Here is a 26,439-nt window from a genome sequence, read left to right as displayed (position 1 = left end):
ACCCTGTGGTTTACACATTGATGCTGGGAGGTGATTATGAGAGGATCTGCAATGCAATGTTTTGTCTCTCCCCCCCCCCAAGCCATTATTGCACATATCCGAGTCAGCAAGTGAGAAGGACTAGAGGTGACAAGACAGCAGTTTTCCAACGTCTGGGGCTGCCACAAAGAGGAGAGGGCCTGGTCAACCTATTTTCCAAAGCATTGATGAAAGAAATGTCCTTCTGGGTTCGGCTCCAAGTGGGGGAAAAGACACTGGAGACATGGAAGCTGCTTGGAAAGATGGTTTATTGGTGGACAGGACCGCATGGCTTGAGCCCTGAACAGAAAAGGTGATCACATGCTTCAATGTAGGTGGAGAAGAAGAGAAGGGAAGGCTGAAATGCTGAGTCCCTGGTTTTATGCCCTCTCTGGCCTTTGATCATGAGCTTGTATTCTCATTGGTTGTCAGACTCCCATGGGGCCATGCAGGGGCAACTCTCTTAAGTTGCGTTTTGAATCCAGGTTTGGTTGAGCTCTCAGATGCCATGTGGGGAGTTGAGTAAAGTGCCAATATTATCATGCCTTAATCCCATTCCCCTGGAGCTGAAGGGAGAGAACTCTTTATTATGTAAAGTGGACTAGCTTGGCCTTCTTAATGGCCCATTGACAAAGGGGGATGGGCAGGAAGCTGCAGGCAGCTATTCTGTCTTTTAAAACATGTTTTCACATCCAGAGAAATATTCTGCCTTTTCAATATTTCCTAGGATATTTCATTTCTCTGGGAGAGGGCTGGGTGATAACTTTCCAAAGCACCAGAAGGCAAGACAAGAAACGATGGAAATAAATCAAGGAGAGGACAAACTTAGGACATTTCTTTCAAAAGTTGTTTAGGGTTCACAAGAGATAAGCCAGACCCCCAATTTGTACTAACAAACTTTTCTTGTCTGAACCTAGTCTCCAGCTTGTTTATCAGTTGAGGAATGTTAAAAGCTAATCAATCTTGAACATCACTTTAAAAGAAAGAATATAAATCAGATTAAAATACAAACTAATTATGTTAATTAACAAATATCAAAGCCCATGTTATTTGTCTCTCACTATTTGGTCAAAAAGATAAAAAAAACAGACCCGGAAACCATCTTTTTTTTTGGGGGGGGGAGAATCTACCTCGCTTGCGAAAAACTACATTTCCCAGGAACCTTCGCGGAGGCTCCAAGGCACCTTCCGAACGGTGGCTTTTTCCCTCCTTCTCTACTTATTTTTTTTCCTCCTTTTCCCTTTTTGCAAAATGCGATCCGAGCCAAGGAGCGTCAAAAAAAATAATAATAATAAAGAGAGCGAAAACACGTCATAAGCATCGAAGGGAGCGGGACGCAAAGAAGGAAAAAACCTAATCCACCTTTTCATACATTCTGGGGAAGGGGAGAAATCTTTGCCAAAAATAATCACAAATATAGCAACAATCCAAAAGCTCTTTAAAAAGCGCCGCTTGGACCAATTTGGGAGGGGGGAATAAAGTGCATTTCAGAGGCAATTTGCTATTTGACTCGGTGAGCCTCACCCCTTCCTGCTCGGAGCCCTCCCACGGAAGCAGCTGTATTTATTTCATGCTCTCGGCTCGCAGCGAGGTCCACTTCCTTGTAGGAGGAGGAGGCGTCCTTGTTTTGGAGAAGGGGGGGCTGTCTCCCGCAGGGATCCGGGTGAGTGGCCGATCGGACCGCGGCTTTGGGAACTAAGGCTCAAAGAGGTTAGTAAGCGAAGCCCCCCCCCTCCACCCCCGTTGATTTCGATGGGAGATGATGACTTCCCCACACCGAGAAGGTCCTTAAAGCAAATCCAAAGGCGAAGGAGGACTTTCTTCGCAGCCCAGAAGCGGAGATGGGGGGCAGCTGAAGAGTTGCCACCCTAACATTTCAGGGGGGACGTTTTGGGTGGGGGGTGGGGGGGTCTGGACCCCTTCCCCCCTTCAGCTACGGAAACTATTGGGACCTTTCGGGCCGCCCCTCTCCCATTCAACCCCAGAGCCAGGATGGGGAAGGAGTGGAGAAAGAGAGAGACCCAATTCTTGTCCCTACTTTTAACCATCGTAGCTTCTTGGCGGGGTGGGGTGGGAGGTTCCTACTGGGCTAGCAGTCTTCTAGTATTTGAGGGGCTGCCACCAAGAATGAGGGGGGGGTCAATTTATTGTCCAAAGCCCCAGAAGGCAGGAGAAGAAACAATGGATGGAAACTAATCAGGGAGGGAAGCAACTTGGAATTAAGGAGAAACGTCCTCATAGTGGGGGGGGGGGGAAACTAACCAGTGAAACAGCTTGCCACCAGAAGTTGTAGGGGCTTCATCCCTGGAGGTTTTTAAGAAGAGACTCTGATAGTCACTTGTCTGAAATGGGATAGGACCTTGATGGGAAACCTATGGCACGCATGCCACAGGTGGCATGCAGAATCCTCTCTGCGGGCAAGCCAGCCGTAGCCCCAGCCCAGCTCCACGCACCTCCCCCTGGCCAGCTGGTCTTTGGGTCTCTCCACAGGTTTCCACCACCACCACCAGCACACCCTACCTTTCTCCTCCATTTCTGTCACCCACGCCAACCTGGAAGCCAAAACGGGGCATGGGGGTGCTGCACCAGCCCCTCCACACATCCCTTTGGGGATGGAAAGCCTCCTGCACCAACTTGGAAGTCAAAATGGGGCACAAAGAGGGCCAGGGCTCATGCGTGTGTGTGTGGGGAGCACTCTCGCAATGCATTTTGGGGCTTGGGGCTTGAGTGTGTGCATTTGCACACATACTTTGGGCACTCGGTATCAAAAAGGGATAGGATCTCCAGCTTGAGCAGGGGGCTGGACTGGAAGACCTCCCTTCCAGTTCTATTCTGATTCTGATTCAGTCCTTCTCTTATAGCTCAACCTATTTTGTGTGTGTGTAGGAAGTTTGGAGGCCAGGGTGTTCTCACTGCCCCCCCCCCTTGAGCTTCTGAAAAAAAAACTCCGATGTGGAGTTCAGCCAGTGCTTTGAACCATAATTGTATCTGAGATAGCAAGCCACAAAAGACTTGCCAAGGTTAAGCTGTTAGGCAGATACAGCTGGCTCTCAACGCACGACCAGCCACTGAGGCCAAAATTTGCTGCTGCTAAGCCGAGACGTTTGTTAAGCAAGTCTTACCCCGTTTTACAACCATCCTTGCCACCGTTGTTAAGGGAATCTCTGCAGATGTTAAGTTAGTAACACGGTTTTTATTGAATCTGGACTTGGCTTGTCGGAAGGTTACAACAGCGGAGCCTGTGATATTGCAACATTCATAAATATGAGTCGGTTGCCAAGCGTCTGAATTTTGACCCATGGGGATGCTGCAATGGTCGTAAGTGTGAAAAATGGTCGTAAGTCACTTTTTCCAGTGCCTTTGTAACTTTGAATGGTCACTAAATGAACTGTTGTTAAGTCGAAGACTACCTTGTACAGTTGTTCAGCCTTGACCCATGCTGGTGAGTTGTGACACCAAAATCTCTTATTTTTTTATATCTGAATAGCTGCACCTTGGAGCTGTAGAAACACCAGCCTTGTCAACGCAAATTGGGGAGAAAAATACAGGTAGACCTCGACTTACAACAGTTCATTTACTGCTCGAAGTTACAACGGCACTGAAAGTGATAGTTTTAAGTGAGAAGTGAAACTTAAGTGAGAAGTGAAAGTGATACGGGCGACATTACAGCGTTTAGCAATAGCATTTAGACTTCTATACCCCTTCACAGAACAAAAAATTGACATGAATCCTGAGCTGTTTCTTCTAGGAATAACAAAAAAAATAAATTAGTAAGGATATCCAATATTTAATGCTTCATATAATCACCGCTGCCAGAATTTCATATGCCCAAAGTTGGAAACTAAAAACCATTCCATCAAATGCAGAAAGCGTAAAAAAGGTGTTAGAATGCTCAGAAATGGACCAACTAAGAGATAGAGAGGAAACAAGATATGGAACAGGTGCGTGGCACGACAAAACCGCGCTCGTCAAAATCGCGGTGATAAAATCACGGCGCTAAAGCCGCGACGTCATCACCGCGCGTCATCACCGCCGCGACAACAGCGCGGCAACAGAAGGGCGCTTTAAAATGGCGCCACGGCAGAAAGCTGATTTCAATTAAGGTAAGGGTTAGGATTAGGTTTAGGGTTAGTTTTAGCGTTAGGTTTAGGGTTAGTTTTAGCGTTAGGTTTAGCGTTAGGTTTAGGGTTAGGTTTAGGGTTAGGGTTAGGTTTAGGGTTAGGTTTAGGGTTAGGTTTAGGGTACTGAGTGCTTGGGAACGCGCGGATTTGCCCTCCGCGATTATGTCATCGTGGTAGGGTCGCGTTTTTCCTTAGCGCTTCGAACGGCGCGAATTAGTCTTCGCGCTTATGTCTCCGCGGATAAGGGCTTCGCGGATTTGTGGTGGAACCGAACAGGTGGTATAATTGGCTTGAAAAGAAATGTAAAATCAATGCATAAGGAACACATAGCAAACAGAATGAAAAGAGATGGCATATATTTAGAAAGCAATAGATGGAAATATTGTATATAGATGTATATATTGTAAAAATGAGAAAGTATGAAACAAAGAAGAATATGTATAAAATAATAGAATGGAAAACGGAAACCAGAAAAAAAGAAATACCGATAGCAGAAATCTGTAAAAGTGTAATTGGGATTTTAATGTTTGGAAAAATTAAAAAGAAAAAGAAAGTGATGGTTTTTCACACTTATGACCCAAGGGTGGGTTGATGCTAGTTTTACTACCGGTTCTCAACCCTCGTGTGCGCTGTTCAATGCAAATTGTTCTTCGCGCAAAATGGCGGTGGCTCAGCGGTTGCGAGGGAACCCTGGGTCGTGGCAGGCCTAGGCCGCTGCCGTTCTGCGACCCAGGCCTGAATCTTACTACCGGTTTGGCCCAACCGGGAGCAACCCCCCTCTGTTATGACCGTTGCAGCATCCCCATGGTTATGTGATCCAAATTCAGACTTGGCAACTGACTCATATTTATGACGGTTGCAGTGTCCCGAGATCACATGATTCCCCTTTTGCGACTCTCTGACAAGCAAAGTCAATGGGGAAGCCAGATTCATTTAACAACTGTGTTACTAATTTAACAACCGCAGTGATTCTCTTTAGCCACTGTGGCAAGAAAAGTCATAAAACGAGGCAACACCCGCTTAACAAATTTCTTACTTAGCGACATCAATTTAGGGTTCCACTGTGGTCGTAAGTCGAGGACTACCTGTACCCGCAGAAACGGGGGCATTTTTGTGCTGCTGGGGGCTGAGGGAAAGCAAAAACTTTTTTTCTTACTTATCTCTTCGGAATCTTGGTGCGTCTTATACACCGGTGCGTCTTATAGTCCGAAAAATATGGTACTGACGAAGTTCCCTGAAAGGTGGCTGCTGTTTTTTTACCCTCTCCTAGTGGTGCTGTGGGTTCGATTCCCATTTTTTCAATCTTGTGTTTTTTTTAAAATAGCAATTGGGACTGGAATTGCCGTTGCTAAGCGATGCGAAATCGCATGTCTTCACTGCTTAGCAACAGCAATTCTGGCAATCCCAGTTGTTCATTGGGAAGCTAGGAGCATGTGGGTTGTTAAGTGAGGACCTCATAGGTTTGTGGCTTCCTGCTGGCTTTGCCTGTTCTTTGCTTGTGGGGAAACCAGCAACGAACACCCAAAATCATGATTAAGTGACCCTGGGATACAGCAAAAGTTGGAACTCCAAGGATGGGTGATAAGTACCACTTGTTCAGTGCCGTCCTAACTTTGAACCGTCGCTGAATGAATGGTCCTAAATCAACAACTAATGTCCCTGACTCCCAACAGTTCACTTAGTGACCATTCGATGTTACAATGACACTGAAAAAAGTGACTTATGACCAGTTTTCACACTTACGACCGTGGCAACATTCCCATGATCGTGCGATCAAACTCCGGGGCGCTTTCACAACTGACATATATTTATGACGGTTTCACTGCCCCAGGAACATGTGATCACCATGTGTTGCCTTCCCCAGCCGACTTCCGATAACCAAGTCAAGGGGGGGGGAGCCAGATTCGCTTAACGACCGCCTGATTCGCTGAACAGCTGCAGTGATTCGCTTTAACAACCGAGGCAAAAGATCGTAACACGAGGCAAACCTCACTCGCTTGGCAAGGGAAAATTTAGGGTTCGGTGGTTGTAAGTTGAAGACTAACTTTTATGTGTCAGACAGGCTTAAGGGCCTCTCCCCAAATCTGTTTTTTTTTTTTTTTTTGCTGTATTTGATTGGCAGCTGCCCTTCTCTTTCTGATTTACAACTTGATGGGCTTTTGAGGGAGGGAGGAGGTTTCCTTGGGGTGAGGCCCAACCTCTTTTATCTGGTTTGGAGAACTTTTTTCTCCCCTTTGTTTCCTTAAGGATTTAGTTCCTTCTTTTAAATACCTCCCGGAAGGGACTTTTCAGACAAGATCCCTATCTTTTGTCCACCCACATGCCTGCTTCATCTCTAGGTAGGGCAGCTTCGGCCTAGTCTCACCCAGACCACCTGTTCCTCCTGCGGGAAGGATGGATGGGTGACTTGTGAGTCGTGGGGTTGGGGGAGAGGGATTAGAAGTGTTGGGAAACTGAGGCACTGGTCTCTTCTCCCCGCAGAACGCCAGAGAGGCATTTCGCCATCGACTGTAGGTTTCCCTTGAGGGATCGGCTTTTTCTCAGTTGGAGAGAATTCCGGCTTGTCCATTGCCACGCGAAGCTGATGGCCGACGGAGAGGTGCCCCGGATGGGATTCAGCCTGCAGTTGCAAGCTGCTTTGGAGAAGTGGATGCAGCCGGGATTCAAAAGGCAGGATCTGGGCCGGGCGGCTCCCAAAGCGGGTGAGGAGCTGGGAGGAGACCGGAAGAGCTGCCGAGGGCTGGAGGGAACGGAGCAACTGGTAAAACAGGAGCCGGATCTCCTCTCTCAGCAGTGGGAAGCCCAGTGGCAGGAATTTTTGAAGATGACTGAGTCCCAGCAGCCCTGGGGGGTTGTGTCCCTGGTCCAGGAGGAGCCCTCGCCCTGGAATGATGCCAAGGCCTTCCTGGCTTCCTTCGAGCAGGTGGCTGAGGCCTGCCAGTGGCCTAGGGAGGAGTGGGCATCCCGGTTGCTGCCCGCCCTCCGAGGAGAAGCCGAGCGAGCGTACTGCAATCTGGGAAGCGCCGAGCGAGAGGATTATGGGAAAGTGAAGGCGGCCATTTTGCAGAGGGACGCCCTGGGCCGCGAGAAGCTGCGCCAGCACTTCCGCCGCTTCTGCTACCAGGAGGCGGAGGGCCCGCGGGGGGCCTATAGCCGCCTGCAGGCGCTTTGCCACCAATGGCTGAAGGTGGAGCACCACTCCAAGGAGCAGATCCTGGAGCTGCTGATCCTGGAGCAGTTCTTGGCCATCTTGCCGCCCGAGATCCAGAGCTGGGTCCGTGGAAACAGCCCCGAGACCTGCACCCAGGCGGTGTCCCTGGCTGAGGACTTTCTGCAAATGCACGTGGAAGGGCATCAGGAGCAGGAGGTAGGTCGATTCGGGAGTTTGCAGTTGGGACCGCAAGGCTTGGGACCTTCCTTTGCAGATCAAACCAGGTGTGTGAAGCAGGAGGCACGCGTCAACCTTCATGACTGACAGCTGTGCCATCAAAAGAATTTAGGGTCTGGCTTCAGGGCACGTCGGCCCTTCACCTTAGTCTAGATAGCAAACCATGAGTATAAACACCTACCTGTTTTGCATACCCAAACCTACCTGTTTGGTTACGGTGACTGAATCTTGCCAGTCTCCAAGTATATTTTTCTCCTCTTGCCTTTACTTCCCAGGGGCTGGGGGAGGGTCCCTTTTGGAGAAGCTTATTCCCCCCCCCTCCCCTCCAATTGCTTCAGTGGGCCGAGAAGACCCTTTCTTATACATGTAGTCCTCGACTTACAATCACAATTGAGTCCCAAATGTCCATTGCTAAAGAAGACAGCTGTTAAGGGAGTTTTGCCCCAAGGTTGACTCAGCCTTCCAACCTTCCAACAAAGATGATTAGGGGCCTGGAGGCTAAAACATACAGTTACATCAATTGGGTGTGTCTAGTCTTATGAAAAGAAGGACCAAGGGTGACATTATAGCATTTAGCAATAGCATTTAGACTTATATACCGCTTTACAGACCTCTTTAAGTGGTTTACAGAGTCAGCCCATCGCCCCCAACAATCTGGGTCCTCATTTTACCGCTGATGAAAGAATTGTCCTTCTGGGTTCGGCTCCAAGTGGGGGAAAAGACACTGGAGACATGGAGGCTGCTTGGAAAGATGGTTTATTGGTGGACAGGACCACATGGCTTGAGCTCCTGAACAGAAAAGGGGGATCACATGCTTCAATGTTGGTGGAGAAGAAGAGAAGGGCTGAGGGAGGGGCTTGCTAAGCTTTTTATAACCTGTTCAGTCCCACCTCTCTGTTTCCTGTTCCTGTGTAAGAAATGTATGCTGATTGGTTGTCAGACTCCCATGGGCCCATGCAGGGGCAACTCTCTAGGCTGCGTTTTGAATCCAGGTTTGGTTGAGCTCTCAGATGCCATGTCGTCAGTTGAGTAAAGGGCCAATATTATCATGCCTTAATCCCATCCCCTGGAGCTGAAGTGGAGAACTCTTTATTATGTAAAGTGGACTAGCTTGACCTTCTTAATGGCCCATTGACAAAGTGGGGATGGGCAGGAAGCTACAGGCAGCTATTCTGTCTTTTAAAACATGTTTCTTCCTTTTCACATCCAGAGAAATATTCTGCCTTTTCAATATTTCCTAGGATATTTCATTTTTCTGGGAGAGGGCTGGGTGATAACTTCCTACACCACCTCGGAAGGAGGGAAGGCTGAGTCAACCTTCAGCCTGGTGAGATTTGAACTGCCAAATTGCAGGCAGCCGGCAGTCAGCAGAAGTAGCCTGCAGTGTTCCAATATTTCAGGGGTTGCCGCAGAGAAGAGGGAGTCAAGCTGTTCTCCAAAGCACTTGAAAGCAGGGCAAGAAACAGGGGGATGAAAACTAATGAAGGTGAAAGAAGCAACCTAGAACCTAGTAGAAAATTCACAACAGAACAATTAATCAGTGGAACAACTTGCCACCAGAAATTGTAAATGCTCCAATACTGGAAGTCTTTAAGAAGATGTTGGGCATCCATTTGTCTGAAATGCTGTAGGGTTTCCTGCCTGAGCAGAGGGTTGGACTAGAAGGCCTCCAAGGTCCTTTCCAACTTGCTTATTCCATTTTATTCTTCTGAGGTGGGTAAAATGAGGGCTGACTCCGTAAACCTCTTAGAGAGGGCTGTAAAGCACCATGAAGCAGTATATAAGTCTAAGGGCTATTGCTATTGCTTTCTTGTCTCAGTTGTTAAGTTAGTGACATGGTGACTTCCAGTGTTGCAGCATTTACAGGCAAGTTGTTCAACTGATTAATTGTTCTGTCAGGAAATTTCTCCTCAGTTCTAAGTTGCTTCTCTCCTTGATTAGTTTCCACCCATTGCTTCTTGTTCTACCCTCAGGTGCCCTGGAGAATAGTTTGTTCTCCATAGGTTAGGATTAGGGTTAGACTAAAACATATGAAGAACGGTTGCAGGAACTGGGTATGTCTAGTTTAATGAAAAGAAGGACTAGGGGAGACATGATAGCAGTCTTTCAATATCTCAGCTTTGTGGCAGCCCCTGAGATATTGGAACACTGCTATGATGTCTCCCATAGTCCTTCTTTCTATTAAATTAGACATATCCAGTTCCTGCAACCATTCTTCATATGTTTTAGCCTCCAGTCCCCTAATCATCTTTGTTTCTCTTCTCTGCACTCTTTCTAGAACAGTGTTTCTCAACCTTGGCGACTTTAAGTCCTGTGGACTTCAACTCCCAGAATCCCCCAGCTGGACTTAAGGACTTAAAGTTGCCAAGGTTGAGAAACACTGCTCTAGAGTCTCCACATCTTTTCTACATCGTGGCGACTTTTAAGCCAAGGACTACCTGCCCTGTTGCTTTAGATCTGGCTTTTCCTCCTATCTCTCAAGGCTATTCCCACAGACTCCTGCAGGTCCCCAGGGAAGCATCGCAGACTCAATATAGAAAATACAGGCAGTCCTCGACTTACAGCAGTTCATTTAGCGACCGTTACAACGGCACTGAAAAAAAGTGACTGATGACCGTTGGAGCATTCCCAGGATCATTTGGATACTTGAAAACTGGTTCATATCTAGGATGGTCGCAGGGCCCCGGGGTCACATGATTCCCCTTTGGCAACCTCCTGACAAGCAGCGTCAATGGGGAAGCCAGACTCACTTAACAACCGTGTCACTGACTTAACGGCTGCGCTGGTTCGCTTAACAATAGCGGCAGGAAAAGCTGTAAAATGGGGCAAAACTCACTCTACAAATTTCTCACTTAGCAACATCAATTTTGGGCCCAATTGTGATCGTAAGTTGAGGACCACCTGTAACCACCGAGGTTCGTGCTTCTCCTCCTCCGAAATTCAGTGAACTACACAAGAATCTGCCCAGGGGTGGGCTTCTGCCCAGTTGCTGGGTGGGCGTGGCCATGGTGGGTGTGGCCTAGTCAGACTCCTGAACCATTGTGGGGGGGGGTCGTTTTTGCCTTCCCTTGAGGCTTTCCTTGAGCCTCTGGGAGGGCGAAAACTGCCTCAACCTGGGCTCCCGGGGCCGAAAACTGGTCCGTTTCCGGCCTTCCAGAACTTCTGGGAAGCCCGTTTTCCCCCCTCCCTGAGCCTCCACACAGGCCCTGCACTTACCATATTTTTCAGAAATAAGATGCACCTTTTCCCCCTCAAAACAGAGTGTGAAAATCTGGGGGCTTCTTATACACTGAATACAGCATTTTTGGCCGCCTGAAACCCCGCCGCCTTTGCAAAAATGGCAGTGCATAGCCTTTAGGAGGCTTCCAGAGTGCTCCTAAGGGCTGGGGAGGGCAAAAATGACCAAAAAACGGGCCGTTTTTTGCTTGTTTTTGCCCCCCCCCCCAGACCCCAGGAGCACTCTATAAGCCTCCTAAAGGCTATGCATGCCCTTTTTTTGGCAAAAAATGGGACCATTTTCCTGAAAAACAGGCTGTTTTTGGGAGGTCTGCATAGTGCAAAAACTTTTTTAAAAAATTTGCTTCTTCAAAATCTTGGTGCCTCTTATACTCCGAAAAATACGGTACCTCACATCCAAAATGGGCCGCATGGAGACTCCTGGGGTGGGTGGGGCGGGCAGGGCCAGTCAGGGGTGGGATTTGGAGGTTCTCCAAACCAGTCATAACATTAGCTATAGGTTCTCCTGAACCTGGGCAAACCCGTAGCAGCCCACCCCTGAGTCTGCCTGAGCTGCCTTCTGAATATGTTATCTTATTCTGGACTTTAAAAATGCTTCAGCCCCTTTTGCCATAGGGAACGATTCCTTCATATCTTCCTTCACTCCTTCCTGACTCTCTGCAGGTTAGGTAGCGAGAGGGACTGGCCCCCTCTCCTTAATTCCTGTGACCGAGAGCAAAATGAACCTGTGTCTCTCCCATCCCTGATCCAGCCCTTTCCCATCTACCCCATCTGGACCGTCCACCGGTCATCAGCCTTGCAACGCCCTCTTCTCCATCTCTCTCCCCGCCTTGTTGAAACAGATGTTTTCTCCTGTTTCCAGGTGCTCAAGGAAGTGAGGGATGCTGCAGAGGATTGTGGGAAGGGACCACTGTTCAGGGAGGCTAATCATGAGGGGAACTCTGGAGATGCCGGTGAGTGATACAAACGGACGACTTAAGGCCAGTTGGTCAAATATTTGGATGCAGTGCAATTCCTTTGGGTGGATATTTTTTAACTCCATCCCTTTCCTCCCTTCCCATTACCCTCCCCACTGCCAAATGGCTCCCCAAACATTTTCTTTAGATCTCTCTTTGGGATTATTATTATTATTTTTTCCATTTCTCCCATAGGTGAAGGGAGTAGAGGCGTTGACAAAATGGAGAAATATGGACTGGAGAATTCTGAGCCCGAAACCTCGCACGAGATGCTCAGCGGGCGAACGGAAGAGCCGGTGGCTCACTTCGGGGATCAGGAAAACCTTTCCCAAAGCCAAGACAGACTCATTTGGCCGCAGAAATTTCTTCCCAAGGAAATGGGCGATAGCGCTGTTCCTTGTCGAGGAAGTTACCGGGAGCTCGGCCAGATCAAAACGCCCATGGTTAAGAAGTACACCGCCTCCAGCGTTATCGCGAGGAGTTTCTACCATAAATCAAACTTTGCGAAACAAAAAAAAATCCACCCGGGAGAAAAAACATACAGCTGTTTGAATTGCGGGCGGAGATTCAGCCGTAGGTCGAATCTTAAACGCCACGAGGGCATCCACACAGGGGAGAGACCCCACGAGTGCTTGGAGTGTGGGAAGAAGTTCACTCGGAAGTCTTACCTCCTGAAACACAGCACCGTTCACATGTACGGGGCCGCCACATAGCAGTTGGCGAGAAAAGACGGAAATCGGAACTGTGGAAAAACGAGTCGAAAAAGTTGGGGATTTGATTCTCCGTCAGATCTTTATTGTTCTCAGGGAGCTTCTGTTGCCGGCTACATTGGAAATCCCGGGAAATACTAAGACCTGGGGGAAATGTTAATCTAGGGTACACAATATGGATGATTCCTCCGGAGGTTTATAGATTTTGGGGGATGAGCCCATAATGCACAGGAGAAGGAGGGAGAGATGCCTGTTTGCTTCCCCCTCACTCCTCTTTTGAGTTACAGGATGCCGTAACTCAGTCCCAAGACAATTATGATTTGGGATATTGTTATTTGGGATATTTCGTCTGTGAAAACAGGAGTGAAGACATATATGCCGAAGCTTAAATCCGAATGTCTATTTGGAAGGCTGGCGTGTTTCTATATAACAATGCAGAAGATGTTAAATATAACTATGAGACGGTATACACTTTGAATTCCTCCACGAGGAACGGATGCCACGCAAGAGAGGAGGGGAGCTGTTCCACGGGGAATTAGAAACACTCCCGCATCAAATCTGAGTGATCCAAATTCACTCATATTCATCAGAGCAGATTGATTGCTTCTTCCAAGATGATACAGGGCAGGGATGTCAAACTGGTGGCCCGTGGATCAGATGTGTCACGCGCAGGCCACACCCACTTTGGCTCCGCAAAGCCAAAAAACGTCACGATGCGCCACGTGGCGCAATCGAGTTTGACACCCATGATACAGCAAATGAAACTCTTCCGTTCCCCACCCCCCTTGTCATATTACTTTACAGTTTTTCCTTGCTGGTTTGGTCTATTTCAATGTTTCTGAACCTTGGCAACTTTAAGATGTGTGGACTTCCACTCCCAGAATTCCACACATCTTAAAGGTGACGACATTCAGAACTCCCAGTTTATTTGATTCCATTGATACGATCACCTTCCTTTCCCCAAGTGAGTAGCTTGTTAAAAACACAATGTTATGCAAAAAATAAAAATCAAGGACAGGAAAAATGTGACAGAAGAAAGCTCATTGAAACTTCTGTGGTGACAGCTCCAGGGCCGTCCTACTCAATACGTGAGGGAAGAACCAGGTTTTGGGAGTCCTTCTAAAAGCCCGGCAGAGCTGGGATCATGTGATTCTCAAAATGAATGATTTGGGAAAATGCTCCTTTGCCGAAGAGCCTCCTGGAAGAAGAAAATCCAGATAGAACTTTTGAGGAATGGTTATTCATCCCTACATATGTATGGGGAGCTCCTTATTTGAGACACTGCGGGACACGCAGTTGGGTCTCCGTGATCATAATTTGTCCAACTCTTAATTCTCAATCCATCCCCTCTGCCTACTTTCTACTATTCCTGCCAGCCCATTTAGAGCAACGTTTCTCACCCTTGTCTCTTTTAAGATGGATGGACTTCAACTCCCAGAATTCTCCCCTGCCAGTGTGTGGTTGACTGGGGAATCCTGGGAACAGAAGTCCACGCATCTTAATGTCGCTAAACTTGAGAAACTCTGGTTTAGAGAGAAAGCTCGCGGCTGGCCTCTGCTTTTCTCCATCTTTCTGTTCTGAGCCTGCTAGATATAATCCACATTTCTCTCTCTATCCCTCCCCATGCATATATATTAAAATAAAAGCTTGCAGTCTATTTGTAGTCTGGTTTGAGTAATTATTGCCCCGCTTTAAAGAAGTTATTCCCCTTTTATTTGCTGGAAATAAATCTGAACAAGCGGTACACAACCCGAGGATTTTTTTTTTTTTGTTCTTGGGGGGGGTTCATGTAAGTGTGTGAAAACAAGGGTGCACAATTACCAGGGTGAAGTAAAAAAATATTGCTTGTCTTCTACTCCCAAAGTTACTGCAGGCCCCCTTTGAAGTCTTGAAAAGACAAAGTTGAATGTAAAGATGCCTTCGGCTAAGATGCTGAGCTTGTTGATCAGAAGGTCAGCAATTTGGAGGTTCGAATCCCTAGCGCCGCGTAACCGAGTGAGCTCCCGTTACTTGTCCCAGCTTCTGCCAACCTAGCAGTTTGAAAGCACGTAAAAAATGCACGTAGAAAAATAGGAACCACCTTTGGTGGGAAGGTAACAGTGTTCCGTGTGCCTTCAGCATTCAGTTATGCCGCCCACATGACCATGGAGATGTCTTCGGACAGCGCTTTGAAACGGAGATGAGCATCGCCCCCTAGAGTTGGGAACGGCGAGGGGAACCTTTACCTTTAAACAATCATGCAATTTTTTTTTCACTTAAGTTAATTACCTGCTGTCAAGATTGCCTGCTCTAGTGGTTCTTCTTCCAGCTTAACCAAAACACTTAATCTTACAATCAAATAGTAAAAAAAATGTTTTGTTTGTCCATAGATCTCTCTTGTGGGAATCTGGCCATTGTCTTAAGTGCATTGTGGGGAATCGGGCTATTATCTTAAATCAGTGTTTCTCAACCTTGGCAACTTTAAGATATGTGAACTTCAACTCCCAGAATTCTGGGAGTTGAAGTCCACTCATCTTGAAAGTTTCCATGGTTGAGAAATGCTGCCTTAAACAATAGTTTAGGCATAGCATGCTACGTGAACACAAGTGGTTTGTTATTGAAGATCTAAGATTGTATGTTAGGTCTGAATGTAGCCATTGGGAAAGCTGATAGTGGAAGGATAAAGGAACAACAGGAGTATCTCAAACATTGCCATTTAGCAGCGTGATCTGCAACAAAGATTTGTAGTGTACTAGTTCAGAATTCCAGCCAAGCTTCAATTAATTTGTGTCAGAGGTGGTCTCTTGAGCTACAATTTTGCTCTAACTAACACGGGGATGATGAGTTCAAAATCTGCTTATGACATCCCAGCAGCAGCCTATTATATGAACCCAGCAATTCTGGCTTATTAACTGGGTTTTGAGAAGAGACACGTGATCTGATCTCAATTAGTCTTTCAATTATTATCCTAGATTATTTATCATGGAACACTCTAATTGCCCGGAAGAAAGCACACAAGCAGATTAAAAAGCAGAAACATCTGAACTCGAATGTGTGCTTCCTTAGGCTAAATTATATAAATGTCACATTATTCATTATCTGTGGACTATGGATGATGTTACATAGTTGGGTAATGAAACGTCTGCAAGAAAACAGCCAAGCTCAAAAGAGCACCAAGGACCTCGCAGCTCAACTCTGAGCTACAAATATTATCAGTAGCTATCAACTGATCAAAAGCTTGACAATATTTCCCCCACCTCTGTGGAGAGCCTCTCTGGGCAGCCAGTTTGCAAACCACATGATAAAGCAAAGAAGATCTGGAAAACATATATGAGTAGTCCTCCCTTAACGGTAGTAATTGGGCCAAATGTTCTGTTCTGTTGTTAAATGATGCAGCCCTAAAACAGGACTTCACATGATTGCTGACTTATGACAAGTCATGGCAATCTTAGGTTGCCACTGTTAAACAAATCCCTCAAAGATGCTTTAGTCAGGTTGGTGACCTGCCAATTCCTCCGTTCACTTATATTAGAAGCTGGCAGGTTGCAAACAGCAATCATGGGATGCTACGATACACACCCAGAATAACAGATTTAACAGAATTGGAAGGGACCTTGGAGGTCGTCTAGTCCAACCCCCTGCTCAAGATGGCTTAGACCATTTCAGACTGGGCAATTGCCTGTCCAATCTCCTTGAAACCCTCCAGCAATGGAGCACCCACAGCTTCTGAAGGCAAGGCCTTTCCACTGGTTAATTCTTCTCCCTCTCGAGAAATTTATCCTTATTTCTAGGGTGGATCTCTCCTCGGTAGGTAGTCCTCAAGTTACAACCATAATTGAGCCTGGAATTATAGTCATAAGTCGTGCTCAACTTGCACGATCGGCTGGCCGGAGCGCACACGTATGTGTATGCGGATGATTGAGTTGCGTGCGCCTATGCACAGGCACCAACCCACCATTCAAGTCAAATTGCGTGCGTGCATGCTGACTTAAGACTCACGTGGCCCAGATGTAAATAAGTGTGAATAGGTCTTGCGGGGTTAGGGACCCCCGATTTATATTAAATTGATTATTTTGATAGTAGACTTCACTCGTGATTTATTCTGCCCATAGCAAACTGCTAGTTGTTCCTTTGAGCTGTATGGTTCAGTATAAAAGCCCTTGAAATCGATAGATAAAACAATTCAGAGGAAATGTCTTGTGTAAATGAGCTTTACTCCCAGATATTTTTTCTGTAATCTACCAAATGTCATTAGGGTGGCATTTTCCTAAAAAGAGGCAGAGAGGATTCTACCTCTTTGATCTTTTTCCGTACGGAGTGTATAGAAAACCACCTGGGAAAATGTATAGTACAGGTAGTCCTCGACTTACAACGCTTCATTTACTGACCCTTCAAAGATATAACAGCACTGAAAAAAGTGATTTATGATCGGGGTTATTTTCCCACACTTATGACCTTGGTAGTATCCCCATGATCATGGGTTCAAAATTCAGATGCTTGGCCACTAACTCATACTTATGACCATGGCTGTGTCCCAAGGTCATGTGACCTTGTGACGAGCAAAGTCAGTGGGGGAAACCAGGTTCATTAAACAACCAAGTTACTAAGTTATTAACCCCTGGACGCTGCAACCGTCATAAATAGAGTCCGTTGCAAAGTGTCGGCATTTTGATCACGTGACTATAGGGATGCTGCAATGGTCATTAAGTGTGAAAAACAGTCATTAGCCACTTTTTCCAACTCCGCTGTAACTTTGAATGGTCACTAAACATGCTGTTGTAACTACGGTGCTCTGCTTAAGCACGGGGTTGGACTAGAAGACCTCTAAGGTCCCTTCCAACTCTTTTGCAGAAACATAAGGAAGGCAACAGGGCAAATTTTCCTCTGCTTCACCCTCCAGACATCCTCGTGCCCCCTCCTCTCCAAAACCACGTGCTATCCCTACCAAAAATCTTTTCAGCCAAGGCACAGTTTCAGTCTTCCCACAGAAAAACCAATAAATTCTTGGGAATTCCCTGCTTAAAGCATTCTTCTGCTGCTCGCTTGGAATTCCTAGCACCACAACATCAACTGTTTCTCTACGAAAGCTTTTTTTTTTTTTAGCTGCAATTAAACAGAGTTTTCCGGTGCCGGCTAAGTTGCAGGCTCTGGTTGAAGCTTTTCCCGCAATCAGAGCATTTGTAGGGCTTCTCTCCCGTGTGAATCCGCTGATGGCGGATGAGGTTCGTGGCCTGGTTAAAACGCTCCCCGCAGTACGAGCAGCCGTACGGCTTCTCCCCCGTGTGAGTCCGCCAGTGGCGCTTCAGGTTCGAGTTGTAGCTGAAACTCTTCCCACAGATGTCGCAAATCTTCCGGCTTCTCGCCTTCCGGGGTTTCAGAGGCTCCGGGGAACGAGTGAACATGGGTCCCTGAGCCACCGGTCGTTCCTGCCGACTGTCAGCAAGTTCGGCCTCTGAGTGAATCTGTGGGCCCTGATTTGAAAAAGCAGCCATTATCCGCTGAGAAGGGTCTTTCTCCAAGGTCTGCCAAGAGCTCACAGCTTCTGGAGAGGGGAAAAAAAAACCCAATAAAATCCAGAAATGTTCACTCAAGACAATCTCTACTTGAGAGAAATAAGGTTATTTGTGTAAAAGAGCCGAACCTGAGTGGCTCCATTTTTACACTTTACCTAATAAAAGCAAGCAGCACCTTGTAACACATTCAGCTTAATACCATATATAGAAGGAACATTTAGGAATATTGGAGCTGGGAGGTTACCTAAGGAAGAACAGGCTGGGTCAAATGGAGGCCTAATGGGAAAGTGCAGGCATCAGTTTCAAGAGGCTGACATAAGGGGATTGATTGTGCTTATAGATTCCTCATATGGTGGGAAGCGATTCCGCAAGGAGATTTTCAGCCTGGAAACTGTTTAACTGGTTGCCAAGATTTTGTATAATACATATTGTATAATAGGACTTTATATAACACGGACATTTAAGGAAGTGGACTGTTACCCCAAAAACTGTATTTAAGCTCTGTATCCAAAGCTGTCAGACAATCACTTTCCATCTTTCAAGATTGAGAATCCTTTTGCAAAAGCTTATCTTAAATAAATGCCTTTTGTTGTTCATGGTCTCCTAGCTTTTTTGTTCCTTTGTGAGCTAGAGATTTATTTTTCTCACACTACTGAACTGTGAACCAGAAGGGACAAACTGGGGTGAGCAAACTCCTCAGCACCAGCAGCTAAATTTAATAGAATAACAGAATTGGAAGGGACCTTGGAGGTCTTCTAGCCCAACCTCCTGCTCAGGTAGGAGACCCTATCCAATAGAAAGGAACAGAATGCCATAGAACACAATGAAACATAATTGAACACAATATAATGAAATAGTATAGAATGGAATAGAATGAAACATAACCAAACACAACACAGACAGACTTCAGTGGGATATAAATGGAATAAATAATCAAAGAAATAAAATAAATTATTGCCCTGAACTCCTTAAAGAAAGGGAGGAGCAGGGACTCAGTGATTAAGATGCTAGTAAAACTGGCAGTCCAGGTTCGAGACCCGAATGCTACGCGACAGGGTGAGTCCCATCCTCGCCTCGGCTCCTGCCAGCCTAGCTGTTCGAAAGCATGCCAATGTGAGTATATAAATAGACACCACTTCGGTGGGAAGGTAACAGCCTTCCCTGACATTATGCTGGCCACAGGACTGTGGAAATGTCTTCGGACAGCACTGGCTCAATGGTCTTGAAAGGAGATGAGCATCACCACCTATAGTTAGCTATGATTGTTCTGACCGAGGCTTCCCGAGAGCATGAAGCAAACTCCTTGTCCCGACAAAACCCCTTGTATTAATTTACTGTGGATTCTGCTCATTCGCATCCAGCAAAGTCTTTCAAGGGAGGATTTAAGTCACAGGCCTTCTCTGGCTTGGAGAGCCAATAGGCCGATACCTGCAAAATTTGGCAAGGAGTCTCAGAGAGTCACGAACCAATTAAGAGAACTAATGGTCTCCTGCAAACTCCACTCCCCTTTTGCTCCTCTTTTATATCCTCTGGGAGGGGCCTTTCATCGTCCACCTGTGGCTTTACTCCCAAGTCTACCCCTGTTCTTTAGCTGTTCCCTTCGTCTGGCAACTCTGTGCAGGCGCACACTGGGAACAGGCTCCACCTGTTCCTCTGCTTCACTGATGTCTGACTCTGAAGGCAGCTGATAACTGGCATACGGCCCTGTTCCCCCCTCTGCCTCCGACACAGAGCCCTCATCGGAGCCTTCCCCAGACTCCGAAGACTGGCCCATCTTCCTCCCCAACCTCCTCACTGTCCGAATCTGCTGCCAGCTTCACTGGCCGCTGGCGGGCCACAACAAATGACTCACAGAGTAAAAATCCATGGGGACTCCTTTTTTTAACCTTGAAGAAAAGTGCGCCTATGCATTCAGCCACTGGCAAAGGGGAGGCAAAGTCAGCCCCTGTGAAGTTCTTACCTAGAGGATCATTAACGTCTCTTTTTCTTTTGGTCTCAGCCTCCCTGCCTGGGCTCCTGTGGGTTGTTTTAGAAGATGCCTCCTCCACAACTGGGAAGTTCACCGTCAACACTTGGAAGAGGATCTGAAAAAGAAGAGGCTTGGCTGAGTTGTTTGCCAAAGACAAAGCATGTCAGAGGGAGGGACTTCTGCCTGCGGAGGGAATCCACGTCAGGAAGATGGCAGGGATGGCATCATGATGGAAGCCCCGCCTCTTTTGGGGCGGGGCTTCCACCCCACTACCGCAACGGCCATCTTGCAGACACCAACCTTGTACAGACCAACACGAGAGGGGAAATTGTCTCCTCTTCTTGTAATGTCAGAATTTGCAGTTGGAAAGGAGGGAGATTCACCAACCAATCTACATTTCAAATACCAAATACATTTCTGCAAGCAGCATGGGTTGTCCTTGACTTATGACCACCACGGAGCCCAACATTTCCGCTGCTTAGCAAGACAGTCGTGACGTGAGTTTCGTCCCGTTTCACTAATTTCCTTGCCACAGTGGTCAAATGAATCTCTACAGTTGTTAAGTTAGCAATGCAGTCATTAAGTGAATCTGCCTTCCCCACTGACTTTTTACTTGTCTCGAGGTCGCAAAAAGGGGAATCACATGACCTCCTCCGGGACACTGCGACAGTCATAAATATGAGCCAGTTGCCCAGCATCCGACTTTTGACCGTCTGACCATAGGGATGCTGCAACGATCATCACTGTGAAAAATTACGCATTGAGTAGCACAATATTAAAGCTGCCGATTTACAGGAACAAATTAAGAGCTCCTTATTAAAAGTAAACGCTTTCTGGCAGCACCCCAAATTAAATATAGAGCCGAGGTGGCGCAGTGGTTAGGGTGCAGTACTGCAGGCCACTTCAGCTGACTGTTATCTGCAGTTCAGTGATTCTAATCTCACCGACTCTAAGTTGACTCAGCCTTCCATCCTTCCGAGATGGGTAAAATGAGGACCCAGATTGTTGTTGGGGGCAATATGCTAACTCTGTAAACCGCTTAGAGAGGGCTGAAAGCCCTATGAAGCGGTATATAAGTCTAACTGCTATTGCTATATTGTAGTCCAAGCCAATTATATAGGGAAGTGCTCGATTTTAATTGTACAGGTAGCCCTGCACAACTGAGCCCCAAATTTCCATTTCTAAACATGACAGTTGCTAAGTGAATTTTTACCTCATTTTACCACCTTTCTTGCCACAGTGGTTAAGTCAATCACTGCAGCTGTCACGTTAGTAACACAGTTGTTAAGTGAATCTGGCTTCCCCATCGACTCTGCTTATCGCAAAAGGGGATCACACGACCCCAGGACACTGTCATAAGAATGAGTCAGTTGCCAACCACCCGGGTTTTGATCATGTGACCCTGGGAATGCGGCCATGTGAACAATGGTCTAAGGCACTTGTAACACGGCTCTGTAGTTTCAACTGGTCACTAAACAAAACTGTTGTAAGTCGAGGACTACCCACACAAAATCTTTCTCCGCTTTTTACCGACCTCTCCCTGGTTTGCTGCGACCGGAGTTTCAGCTCTTACCGTCTGCATCTGCCTCTTATTTTCCTGCTGCTTCAGCAGGAACTCCTCGGCCAGGGCGGCTGCTTGGGAACAAGTCTCGGGGTGCCTTCTCTTCACCCAGCTCTGCATCTCGGGGGGCAGGATGGTCAAGAAGTGCTCCAGGATCAACAGATCCAGGATATGCTCTTTGGTGTGCTTCTCCGGCTTCAGCCACTGACGGCAAAGGTAACCTAGTCGGCAAAGAGCCTCTCGGGGACCCTCAGCTTCCTGGTAGCGGAACTGGCGGAAGTGCTGGCGTTCTAATTCCGCACTTCCTGCTTCCTCCTTCAGAGCTTCCTGTCTTTTTTTCGTAAGCTTCCTGCTGCCTCCATCGCTCTCCCGGCTATGGAACTCTGCGTTCTTCCCAGCAGGCTGGGATGACTGCCTCGCCCTCTGCTCTTTGGCTGCTGGGCAGCCCTCTTGCTCCACAGAGGGGAAAAAATCGGGAATATTGTCTCGTGGCATGGCCTCCGGTGGCTCCACATTTCCCCACCCGGAACGTGAGGATTGCATGGTGTGCAGGAATGCCTGCCATTGAGCCTCCCAGCATCCGGACAGCCCCTTCTCCGGTTCCTGGGGTGGGTTCTTTTTCAGGTACTCCCCGATGGTCCCCACCTGCAAGACTCGAGGGAATCCCGCTTCCCTGCTGGAAGACTGAATTCCAGGCCATTCTTGTTTCTCCGTTTTGATGGCGGTTGTCACCTTGCGCTCCGAATGTGGCACTGACCTCTTGTTCTGCTTGGTGGACATTTTCTTTCCCAGAGCTGGTTACCAAGTGGACGAAGGGTCTGGACTGCAGAATTTGGCCTGATGGGGAAAAAAAGATACTGAAGAAATTCAGCGAGTTCTTTGTGACTTTGGATGGGTGGACCGAGGCGGGTGGCACAGATCGGGATTTATTTTCCTCCCACCAAGTGATGTTTCTGTTAGGAGGAAAAGAAATAAAGCAATAAGTTTAAGGTCCCCAAATTGCTGCCTTTTCTCTTGTAAGATCACTTCTGTGTCTTTTCAACATCTTTTGCTGCCTCTGGGAAGGGAGATGCTATAGATTTGTTTCGCGCTTCCTCTCCATGACCCATGAAACATGACACAGTGTTTCTCAACACTGGCAACTTCAAGACGGCTGGGGAATTCTGGGAGTTGAAGTCCACACATCTTGAAGTTGCGAAAGTGGAGAAACACCATTCTAACATATCAGAATCAGAAGAGAACTAGAAGGGACCTTGGAGGTCTTCCAGCCCAGCGCTCTGCTCCTGTAGGAGACCTTATACCCGTGATGGCGAACCTATGGCCCTTGGGCCCAAAGTGGCACATGGGCCATGTCACCTGGCATGTGTGGCATCACCTGTTCCTCTTTCAGGTTCCGGTCACGCATGTCAACACGACGATCAGCTGTACTTTGCGCATCGGCAGTGCCGGAAACCGGAAGAGCTGGTCTTCTGTTTTCAGCGGATTGCCATGCACGCCAGAAACTGGAAGATTTGCTGGGCGGTGCGCATGTGTACGCCGGAAACCAGAAGTTCATTTTCTGGTGTGCACATGCCCCCTGGGCAGCTCCTCTTCCTAGTCGTGGCCCAAATGAGCGCACGCGAAGGGCTCCCTTTTTGCCGAAAAGATTCTCCATACTGCCCTATTCAATTTCAGATAAATTGTCAGCGTTCCAAGAATCATGTAGAATTAAATCAGAGTCCAAAGGCAAAATGATCCTTAAAGTTCCAATTTAATAAAGCAGACATCTTAGCACATCTGTGTTAGTCCCAATTCTGGAAATTACATCAGAATCCCACCCAGTTAAAAGTTCATGATCTTGTCCCCACACCCACAATCCATCACATGGTCCAATCTTCTTATTTCACGCTGGCATCTCCACCCAGCTGCTTCCGGTCAGGTGTAAAAGTGCGGAGACAAAAGATGACCTTGGCTTCTAGTAAAGAATGAAAACAATACATTCCACAATCCTACTCCTATCTATTCCCCCCTCCCATCGACTATACTAATGAAACAGCATATTGAAATAAGCGAAAGTGTGGCAGGCCAAAGATCCTAACAGGAATATAATTGCAGGCCTGACATAAATAACTGTCCAGTCAATCTCTTCTTAAAAACCTCCAGTGATGGAGCTCCCACAACTTCTGGAGGCAAGCTGTTCCACTGATTAATTGTCCTCACTGTTAGGAAGTTTTTCCTTAATTCCAGGTTGCTTCTCTCCTTGATTAGTTTCCATCCATTGTTTCCTGTCCTGCCTTCAGGTGCTTTACAAAATAAATTAACCCTCTCTTTCTTGTGGCAATCTCTTAAATACTGGACTGCTGATATCATATCCTTACTAGTCCTTCTTTTCTCTAGACTAGCCAAACCTGAATATTCTTCAATATTCTGCAAATATTCTTCTTATGTTTTAGTCTACAGGCTTTTAATCATCTTAGTTGCTCTTCTTTGCTAATTTTTAATGCAATTTTTTTTTCTCCAAGCGAAATCCACAGAGGAGATTAATATTGTTTTTAACATGGTGATGTTTGTATCTGCAGCTTCATTTTAATCCTAGGATGGATTTCTTTAAGTCGCTTCCAATAGGAATGTCGGGTGCTGATCACTAGGAGAATCAGAGCCCACATAGGATCATCCCTGTAAGAAACCTGGGACGATTCCCTGAGATTCATAGATTCACACAAGCTTAAAAGTATATTTGCAACAAAAACTCACATTGGGCTAAGTGAGTGATTCTCAACTTGTGGGTCGGGACCCACTTGGGGGTCGAACGACCCTTTCACAGGGGTCGCCTAAGACCATCGGAAAACACATATTTTCATGGAAAACATAAAATAATTTTATGGCTGGGGGTCACCACAACATGAGGAACTTATTAAAGGTTCGTGACCTTAGGAAGGTTGAGACCCACTGGGCTAGATGACAATCCCACTACGAATGTTTAGAAACTCAAAATATATAAATAGCAATTACAGTTAATCCTCGATTTACAACCACAATTGAGCCCAAAAATACTGTTGTTAAGCAAAACAGTTGCTAAGTGACTTTTGCCCCATTTTATGACCTCTCTTGCCACAGTTGTTAAGTGAATCCCTACAGTTAAGTTAGTAACTTGATGGTTTTGAAGTGAGTCCAGTTTCCCTGTGGACTTTGCTTTTCAGAAGGTTGCAAATGGGGATTATGTGATTCCCCGGGGACACTGACACCGTCATAAATGTGAGTCAGTTCCCAAGTGTTTGAATTTTCATCACGGAGATGCGGCAATGGTCGTAAGTGTGAAAAATGATAATGAGTCACTTGGTAACTTGGAACAGTGACGGAACAATTGGTAGTAAGTTGAATTCAGGGTGCCCTTACATTTTGCACCAAGTTCCTCCAAGTATAACCTGCAGAAGGAACTATTAAAAAAAAACCTACAATATCCCAGCAAGGGGATGGAAAACAACGGTGAAACCCCATCAAAGCCAGCCACACGTAAACACGCTCCTCAGCTGCAGAGCGTTGCGCACGCCCACTTGAACCGAGATTCCCATCCATAAGGACTAGCAACTTGTTAGCCACCATTTCAAAGGCAATTCCCCGAGGCTGCTGTCTTCATGCACGTGGTGCCGAACAACGAACCTGCCCCAATCCTCATGCATTGCAAAGCAACTCTGGAGAACTGGGAGGGAACATCAATCAATCACAATCGACCAGACAATCAAACAAACTTTCCATGTTGTTAAATTTGCATTATAGTTCCATGCATGCTCCCACTCTGCCCGCCCTGGACTTACAGGTCCGCCTTCTCTGTTGCAGCCAAAGCCAAGGCTCACTTTGCTTTAATACTTTGCTAGTGGGCTGGACAGGAAGAGACACTCCCCCCCCCGCATCCCTTTGATTTATTATCCACCCCCCCTTAATCCCTCCTCTCTAGCCATTTCATCTCGGTGGCTCCATTCTTCTGGCACGGTGGTCTTTGAACTGAGAGAGTTCTCCTTGCCTAGAGAGGAAAGGGATTAGAGAGGGAGGGGGAGGAAGGAAATAAATAGGGGGGTGGGGAGACAGCAAAATTCAAGAGTCCAAGCCTTCCCCCCCCCCCCCGCTCTTGAGCCAAAGGAGGCATTTGGGGATGGGGGAAGGTAGTGAGAATAGAATAGAATTAGAATTCTTTATTGGCCAAGTGTGATTGGGACACACAAGGAATTTGCCTTTGGTGCATTATACTCACGTAAGAATTATAATACATTCATCAAGAACAGTGGTGGGTTTTTAAAAAATTTGGAACTTACTCTGTGGGTGTGGCCTCCTTTGTGGGAGTGGCTTGCCCACCAAGTGATCTGGTGGGCATGGTTTGCCAGCCATGTGTTCTCTCTCTCTCTCTCTCTCTCTCTCTCTCTCTCTCTCTCCCCCCCCTCTCTCTCCCCCCTTCCTTTTGTCTCTCTGTCCCTTTTTTCTTTTTTTCATCTCTCACTTTTTCTTTTTTCTTTCTTTCTTTCTTTCTTTCTTTCTTTCTTTCTTTTTTTCTTTCTTCCTTTCTTTCTCTTTCTCTATGTGTGTGTGTGTGTAGCAGTGGTGGGTTTCAAAAATTTTTTGGAACCTCTTCTTTAGGTGTGGCCTGCTTTCCGGGTCCACTGGTGAAACCTCTTCTAACTGGTTCGGTAGATTTGACGAACCGGTTCTATCGAATAGGTGCAAACTGGTAGGGACCCACCTCTGATCAAGAATAAAAAGACACAGCACTTGGTGATAGTCATAGGCAATCAAATCAGACTAGGAAACAATAAAACAATATAAATTGTAAAGATACAAGCAACATGGTTATAGTCATAAGTGGGAAGAGATAGGTACTAGGAAGGAAGAGAAGAAGAATAGTAATACAGTAATAGATAATTTGACAGTTGAGGGAATTATTTGTTTAGCAGAGTGAAGAGCCGAGGTGGCGCAGTGGTTAGAGTGCAGCACTGCAGGCTACTTCAGCTGACTGCAG

The 26,439-nt window shown here is 46.7% G+C and overlaps 2 protein-coding genes across 3 annotated transcripts; one reads left to right on the top strand and one right to left on the bottom strand.

Moving 5' to 3' along the window:
* The first annotated feature begins 1,592 nt into the window (after positions 1–1,592).
* On the top strand, positions 1,593–14,087 carry LOC116504547 (zinc finger and SCAN domain-containing protein 16-like). Of its 2 annotated transcripts, none has more exons than XM_032211627.1 (4): positions 1,593–1,681; positions 6,621–7,506; positions 11,627–11,717; positions 11,916–14,087. In XM_032211627.1, exons 2-4 carry the CDS (start codon positions 6,724–6,726, stop codon positions 12,431–12,433), a joined length of 1,392 nt encoding a protein of 463 aa, XP_032067518.1. In that variant the 5' UTR covers positions 1,593–1,681; positions 6,621–6,723; the 3' UTR covers positions 12,434–14,087. The 2 variants fall into 2 exon arrangements, with proteins under 2 accessions (XP_032067518.1, XP_032067517.1); XM_032211626.1 differs by having other exon boundaries at positions 1,593–1,728.
* Positions 14,088–17,141: 3,054 nt separating this feature from the next.
* On the bottom strand, positions 17,142–25,301 carry LOC116504548 (zinc finger and SCAN domain-containing protein 16-like). Its single transcript, XM_032211628.1, has 4 exons — positions 25,247–25,301; positions 21,465–22,405; positions 19,883–20,006; positions 17,142–17,951 (listed from the first exon to the last, which is right to left on the bottom strand). The coding sequence occupies exons 2-4, from the start codon at positions 22,230–22,232 to the stop codon at positions 17,509–17,511; spliced, it is 1,335 nt and encodes a 444-aa protein (XP_032067519.1). The 5' UTR covers positions 22,233–22,405; positions 25,247–25,301; the 3' UTR covers positions 17,142–17,508.
* Between the last annotated feature and the right edge of the window lie 1,138 nt (positions 25,302–26,439).

This window comes from Thamnophis elegans, chromosome 2 (genome assembly GCF_009769535.1).
Source record: "Thamnophis elegans isolate rThaEle1 chromosome 2, rThaEle1.pri, whole genome shotgun sequence".
NCBI classification, from domain to species: domain Eukaryota; kingdom Metazoa; phylum Chordata; class Lepidosauria; order Squamata; family Colubridae; genus Thamnophis; species Thamnophis elegans.
The sequence above is the reverse complement of the archived record's forward strand: the minus strand, read 5'-3'. Positions and strand labels throughout refer to the sequence as shown.